Source organism: Saccostrea cucullata, unplaced genomic scaffold, assembly GCF_032062105.1.
Source record: "Saccostrea cucullata isolate Sc308-1 unplaced genomic scaffold, CSIRO_AGI_Scuc_v1 ctg5662, whole genome shotgun sequence".
NCBI lineage: Eukaryota > Metazoa > Mollusca > Bivalvia > Ostreida > Ostreidae > Saccostrea > Saccostrea cuccullata.
Window position 1 is genome coordinate 51,918 of NW_026938721.1, and position 7,366 is coordinate 59,283.

General features: G+C 33.6%; 1 protein-coding gene across 1 annotated transcript; it reads right to left on the bottom strand.

Annotated features, from left to right (window-relative positions):
• Nucleotides 1–1,984: 1,984 nt before the first annotated feature.
• Nucleotides 1,985–6,527, bottom strand: LOC134251080 (multiple epidermal growth factor-like domains protein 10). The gene is made up of 5 exons (XM_062733444.1): nt 6,482–6,527; nt 6,228–6,377; nt 2,792–2,927; nt 2,635–2,687; nt 1,985–2,561 (listed from the first exon to the last, which is right to left on the bottom strand). The coding sequence occupies exons 1-5, from the start codon at nt 6,525–6,527 to the stop codon at nt 2,059–2,061; spliced, it is 888 nt and encodes a 295-aa protein (XP_062589428.1). The 3' UTR covers nt 1,985–2,058.
• Nucleotides 6,528–7,366: the final 839 nt, after the last annotated feature.

Below are 7,366 nucleotides of genomic sequence, written 5' to 3' on the forward strand. Positions count from 1 at the left end.
TTTTTTGTTATCTCTTTATTTTATTCTCCTTAGAAAGAAAAACTGGAATAAAAGTCGGAGAATGAATTACAGAATTCCTTAGTGAGGTTAATGCAGACTGACGTTTACATGCAAATTGTTACAGCCATTTTTTACACACTGAATTGTAAAAAAGATTTTTTTTCTGTTTCCCCCGATCATGGCAAGGAGCACACGGCGGGTATGACCGGTTGGGAGGGGATGCTCACTCCTCAAAAGCACCTAAGAGTCGTAGCACCAAGACTACTTTAGTATAAAACCGTGCTAAAGCAGGACTTAAGTAGAGTCTAAAACTTAAGACCGTAACTAGAAGCGTTCTTTTTTTTTCATTCAAATCCTTTATTCAATAACGTACAACATAACAGTGAGGCAAAACTTCCGCAGAAGCCCTCTGGTAATACCTTACCAGGGGTGCCAGGACCTCCCTGTATTGATATAATATTATATAATATATCTCCAATATTTGAACACAGAATTTTTTTCACATTATACTAATATATAATGATTGACACTTCATTTTCATACATGTACATAAATATCTCAAAGCACATTAGCACTATTTTTATATATGAAATCAAAGTTTACGTTTAACAACATTATACTAATATATAATTATTGACGCTTCATTTTCATACATATACATAAATATCTCAACGCAAATTAGCATCATTTTTATATATAATACCAAAGTATACGTTTAACACCAACAGAAGCATGACTCTTGTTGCAGTGGAGATTGTGTGGAAAAAAAAGAAAGAAAGAAGTCTATATCAATCTCACTGTAACTAGTATTTAGGGCCAGGTCACCCTCAAATACGGGTCTTTTTATGTTTTACAGCTTATAAACAAGATCAATATATAGAGTTTTGTGATAATAAAATTAAATTATAATAACACATCAGAATGAATGAATTTTACAAAGACATGAATATTTTTTTTCCTCACATACATAGTTTGAATCTGGCATTACAAGTTCATTTGATGATCTTTTAACTTATTCATCTTAAACATATCTTAAACATAAAGTTTCCAGTTACATGAAAAATAGCATAGCAAAAAAACTAGTGTGCAATATAGTGGATTAAAAAATGTGAATACATGTATATATAGTTTATCACGGCAGCAGATACAGCAAATAACACTATAAATAATATTAAGAATCACAAAGAATTTTGAAACATATTCACAAAGAATTTTGAAACATATTAACTAGAAGCGTACTTAGATTTGGCAGTTTTAGCAAACCTTAGGTGACAGGTACAGGTGACTTAAGTATATCTTAACTTTCACATACTTAGAAGTATTTAATGTTAACTTTTGATGTTAAATATTCCTCTATTGATATTATGCATTAAAGAAAATAATTATCCCTTTTTAATGCTGATTAAAGAATTTTAGTTTTTCGGGGGAGTGTGGGGTGTTACTGATCACTGATTCCAATATCACTTTCAACACAGCATACATGTAGTAAATACAAATTTAACTTTAATGATACTTCTAACTAGTGGGACCTCGGTAATAGAAATAAATAATTAAACACAGTAATAAATCATGGATCTGTATGTTCACTTTGAAAATAGGAGATGAAATGAATTTTTAAAAACAGAAAAGAAAGAAGATGATGACCAAAACAGGAATTAAAAGTATCTGTAAAGTAGAATACATGTAGAACGCGACAAGCGTGAATTAAGACAGGGCTCATTTCAGATCTGATAAAGGTTTCGACGCGGATTTGGTCGCAAAATGATAGGAAATACTAGAAACTGTCACCATAAAATTTAAATTGATAAAGAAGCCAAAAAATAATAATCAAATAAACATGAAACATTTTTTGAAAAAAAAAAAAAAAAAAAAAGTAAAAAGGCACAGTAAAAAAATTTTTTGGGAAAGTTTTTTTTGCGCGATTTTAATTAACGAGTATTACATACCTTTTTCTTATTATATTTAAGACACTTGTTTTAAAATATAAAAGATGTTTTTTTTAATATCGATTAATTTATTTAAATGTTCAAGACCTATATAAAGAGTTATGAAAATAGCCTATTCTTGATCAATTTTACGATGGTATTTCACAGAGCTGTACGGCCGGAAAATCTTTGACTGGTTCACCCTAGATCTTTCAATGGTGGGATTTTCTTTTATTGAATGGTTAGCATATTCATCCTCTTTAAAATTTTCCTTTTCAGCAGAAATGTCTTCATTTAATACAGCTGGTAGATTCGGTTTCATTAAAGCATATTCATTCATATTGACAGAAGACTTAGAAGGCAAAGTACATGTACGCATATTTTTAAGTTGTAATCGAGAGTAGTTATCACCGCATCCTCCATAATATCCCAGGTCTAGATGGCTAGAAGACATTGTTTCATGCACCTTTTCTCGACGCTGGTTTGGTACACTAATGCACTCTTCGATTATCGTTGACCTGCTCTGCATACTGACATTTTCTGGTTGAATCATTCTCGTATTTTCAATCATTCGCGATTCGCGTACATCATTATAAACGTATTCACCTTGTTCCTGCTGCACCGAACATGTATTCCCTGAAAAAAAAGAGAGAAAATATTCCTACTCTGAAACAAACTGAATTAAACAAAAAAAAGAAAATGAATATACCTGAAGGTGAAGATTCCGTAACATCAGTATTTGTATTTGACCCATTCTCCGTCCTAAAAGTTAGATAAAAAATATCAATATGTAAAATAAAGTTAAAATTACGTTAAAGGAACCATTTAATTTTCAATGATAAAATATATAATTTAAATATACTCACGATGTACCTCGAAGGTAGCATACCATTCCCAAAACGATGAAGACAAGAGCAAGAACACCGCAAATAATTATTATCATCATGGATTGTAGGCTATGACTGCTTACCTCGGATCTTTTATAATCACCTTTAGTTATATCTTAATGAAAAAAATAGGAACTCAAAATTAAATAGCTGAGTTGCTATACTTTTAATGGTTTTTCACCTTTTAAAACTTATAAATTCTTTAAATTATTGAACCCTTATTGCCTTTTAAGATAAATTCCTTCGAAGGGAAGGATATGGAGATAACGAACAGTATTCAATCTCAAAGCCCATAAAACAATACAAAATAGGAGCAGAGCAAACACGGACCTCCGAAACATCAGAGGTGGGATCAGGTGCCATGTAGGAGTGAGCATACCCTGCTGACCGGTCACATCCGCCGTGTGCTCCTTATCATGATTAGGAAATAACGGAAAAATCAGTCGTCAATTCAGATTATAAATAATAGACTAACAATTAGTATGTAAAACGTCAGCCAGCATTTGACTTAACGATAAATTGTATTTGCTGACAAAGTCATTGTATCGACCACAGAACTTAGGAAATGATGACTTAAAAAGAGACTCATGATATTTTTGTTTCATCAACTTGCTTGTCAATAATTTACCTCGTTTTAGAAACTGTTCATACATAGAGGATGATTTTGCGTATCGAATCATCTGAGATATATATACTCCGTATGCAGGAGATGAAGGTATATTGCTGCATAATGCCTAGGTCACATTTCCCGGCCGGTAGCCGTAGACCGGTGGTAATCGTTGGTAATCCGTGGTGTTAGCGATGCCCCAACATCGGCCAACATCGGCCTAGTAGTCCTTAAAGTATCAGTCACATTATCCAGCGATGGGTATACGTTGGGCAACCAATGCGTTTTATGAAAAAAATGGCGTGGTTGCCGGCCGGACTTACAAAGGCACAGCGATGCATTGCTAATCATAAAACGATGTTCCAGGATAATCGGCCGATGTATATTACATCGCTCATACATTGGTGAACATCGTTCGAACATCGGTTGACTACGGGCCAATGTTTGGTCGAATATCGACCGATGATCGGCCGTTATCTGTTGGACACCACTCAACCCCCCGATGACCTCAGATTCAACGGATATTGGACGATGCTCGGCCATACATCGGCCGATCCGTGAAAGATGTGTCAATGATGGGTTGCCGATGAGGAGCGATGTGAGGCATCGTTGGAGACATCACTGAATTTTAACTACGAATTATTTCCTACCGATGACCCCACCGATTCGCAAAATGACCTCAGTCACCTTCCGATCACTAGTGGTGCCCGGCCGGCAACCACGCCATCTTCATTAAAAAACGCATCGGTTTCTCATCGTATACCCCATCGCTGGATAATGTGACTGATACTTAAGTGAGGGAAGTTGACGATAGAAAAGTTAAAGTCATGACATTTATCATATAGCTTGGTTGTAAAATTACCATTAACGTCCTTTTCAAGTAAAATATCCAAGTATGAAACAGATGTGTCAGAGTCTGTGGTATCTTTTATCTCAAATTTACCAGGATAAATCGTATCGAGATAGGAAAGGAAATTATTATTGTTAATTGACAGTACCTCGTCGATATATCTAAATGTCGAGATTAAGGTCACAGCGAGTGTTTTTTTTTCTTTTCACGCATAAGATTTTGAATTCTGCTTCATATGAATATAAAAATAGGTCTGCTTATAACGGGACGCAATTGGTACCCATTGGAATTCCAATAGACATAGAAATTTTCAATCAGAAACTCGAGCATCTCTTTGATGTCAACTTCAGAGTACTTGTGTGTGCCATCAGAAAGTGTTTTAACAAAATAATTTTTCAGATGACCAATGACCAGATAAGTAAATTTACGAGTTCCATTTTTATTGATAAAGCAGCTGTCAATGATATTAAAAAAGCCTTGACTTTATTTGATCGTGGAGAATGGTTGTGTATAAAGTTTAAAAGTCATAAGTTTTTAAGCTGTTGATTTTGGTAAAATTTTGTGATTTCAAATTGTCCAAAAGTTCTTTAGAATTTTTGAGTATCCACACCTGATTCACACCACTTCTTGAATGTATTGTTGCACAGTACTCGTGAAGTTTTTCCTTCACTACTGTTAATATCTTAGTAAGGAGTAACAAAAGAGGCTTGGTTGAACATTTACTGGAACCTGCAATGTATCTTTGTTTGTAAGGATTTTTATGAAGTTTCGGAATCCAATATATATAGGGTAGTTTAAATTCATTTTGGCTCTGTGGTATATTAAAAATATTTAAAACTCACATATGATTTTGAAGAATTTCTTCCTTAGAAAGGGAAGTATGAGTAAAAGTAGGATTACCATTTGTAGAATTAAATACAAGTTCTTCTAAAATGCAATTTAAACAATGAGCCTTACAAACAAAGACAATGCTGTATACCTGCTCTGTCGGCAGGGACCAGTGCGTACTGATCATGTAATCTATCTAATTCTTTTTTCACTTCTGGATTATTGAACACTGAAGGATAGATGGTTTTCATATTGCCCCTTAATCTTTTGATACGCGACTTAAGCATGGTTCCTATACATTTAATCCATTCCGACAAGGTGTCAACTTCCTCTTTTTCATATCTGGCCCAGCGTCTGGCGTAATTTTCAACAGAATCCATAATATTTATGAAATTCAGACGCAAGTTGAAGGATCGGAATTCCCTATATTTAGGACCTTTTAAAATAAGTGATCTTGAATATATTTACGTCACCTGTAATAACGTGTCCAGCAGGACTATAGTTATAGGGCGAAGAGAAGAACATGAACACGATGGAGGATTATGTTTCAGATACTCTGTATCCAGGCCATGTAAAGTTTTTTTGTAATTGAAAATTTGTAAGCAATTGTCGATGTATATTTGTAGGAAATACAAGGTGTAGTCTTTATCTTGAAATATGGGTGAATACAAGATTGGACCCTTTTGTGATTAAGAATATTACTTGTATTAACCGCGTCAATTCCTTTATTGGCATATTGAAGTTTAAGGAAAAGACGGTTTGTTTTAGATGCGGGTTTAAAAAGCCTATGATTTGCAATATCCATAATCACAAATCCGAGCCTACGTGTTAGTGGATCCGCCCATGACTTTGAAATGCAAAATACGCAGAAGAAATCACCATTGCTCTGATAAAAATGACTTATACAGAATACAGGATTACTTTCACCGTTTTGGAAATGGAAACGTTTTGAATTAGCCCACTCTCAGATCTATTAAAGAAATTACACTGTGTTCTTTGAATTCGCTCCTTTTAATATTAATCCACGATAATCAGCGATAAAGGCGAGAATTGGTTAAAAATAAACAAATGGATGAATTTGCTTGCATAAAGTATTAAAAAAACACATTTTAAAATAAAAAAAAACTTACTTTTAAAATAATCATCATGCAAAACCAAACAACCTCTTCTTTTATCACATATCTGATTTTCACTGCAGTCACACCGCTCGCGACACCCATGGCCGTAGTATCCATATTTACATGGCTTTGAACAATCCTTTCCATAAGAACCAATACAAGCTGTGAATTAAAACAATTAATTATAAAAAAACAAAGTAAGTAAGCTTTCAGTATGAGCCACGCGTAGCAAGGAAATAAGTGTTTAAGAAAAGATACCTTTGCACTTTCCTGAAATATTCTTGTAGTCTTGACAACAACTTTGTGTTCCATTTCTGTAATTTTGGTAAAATATTTGATATTAATTAGAAAAATAAATAACATATTTTATTTAAACACCCAATTTTATGTTAACGCCCCCCAAATCTACCCTATTCAATATCAATAATTTACCGCCTGTCAATCATTAAAAAACCCAATAACTTCTGATCTGATTGGCAGGCCAGCTACCCGTGCTGCCTGGTCACACGTCAAACACTTTCATGTACCCGCCTTGTGTACACGCGAGCTAAAATATCCCAGTGGTGTTGGTAGTTTTATAACAAAAAATAATTGAGAGTAGATGAATAAAACATTGACTTTGCAAAATACTTGTTTTTAATCTGCACGACAGTATGGTACTTGTAAGCGATGTTTTATCATTGTATAATTATATAGATACAATATACACCATGTTGTAAAGAAATGGTTAGAATTATTGCTCGAATACGCGAGTTTCGAGATTGTTAGTTAGGGTCGAATTTCCTCTAATGTCTGTCTCTATTCCTAATAAAACGGTTATATAAGACAACGAACAATGCTCGATAGAAAAAGAAGAAATTTTGCAAAACAATAACAATTTTGTAAACACACGAAAACTGGAAAATTATGAATACATGTATTTTGGACACTTTTGTTGGCCAGAACAAAAAAAATTCTGATCGCGGTAAATGTTCACACGACAGATATGCCCTAAATGGAATACATAAATTGTTTCATATCTTTATTTCCATATTCACAAGACTGTTATTTTAAAAAATATATAGATCATACGATTGCTTTTCATGCAGTTGAAACTTGTGTGATTTTTTGTTTAATTTACATTTTAAAAATTAAAAAAACGTTTTCTTAAT

Coding starts and splice junctions, on each gene's coding strand:
- LOC134251080 (XM_062733444.1), bottom strand. CDS start 6,527: ATGGAACACAAAGTTGTTGTCAAGACTACAAGAATATTTCAGGAAA. Junction 6,378..6,481: donor TACAAGAATATTTCAGGAAA/GTGCAAAGGTAT, acceptor TTTAATTCACAG/CTTGTATTGGTTCTTATGGA. Junction 2,562..2,634: donor TACGGAATCTTCACCTTCAG/GTATATTCATTT, acceptor CTTTTTTTTCAG/GGAATACATGTTCGGTGCAG.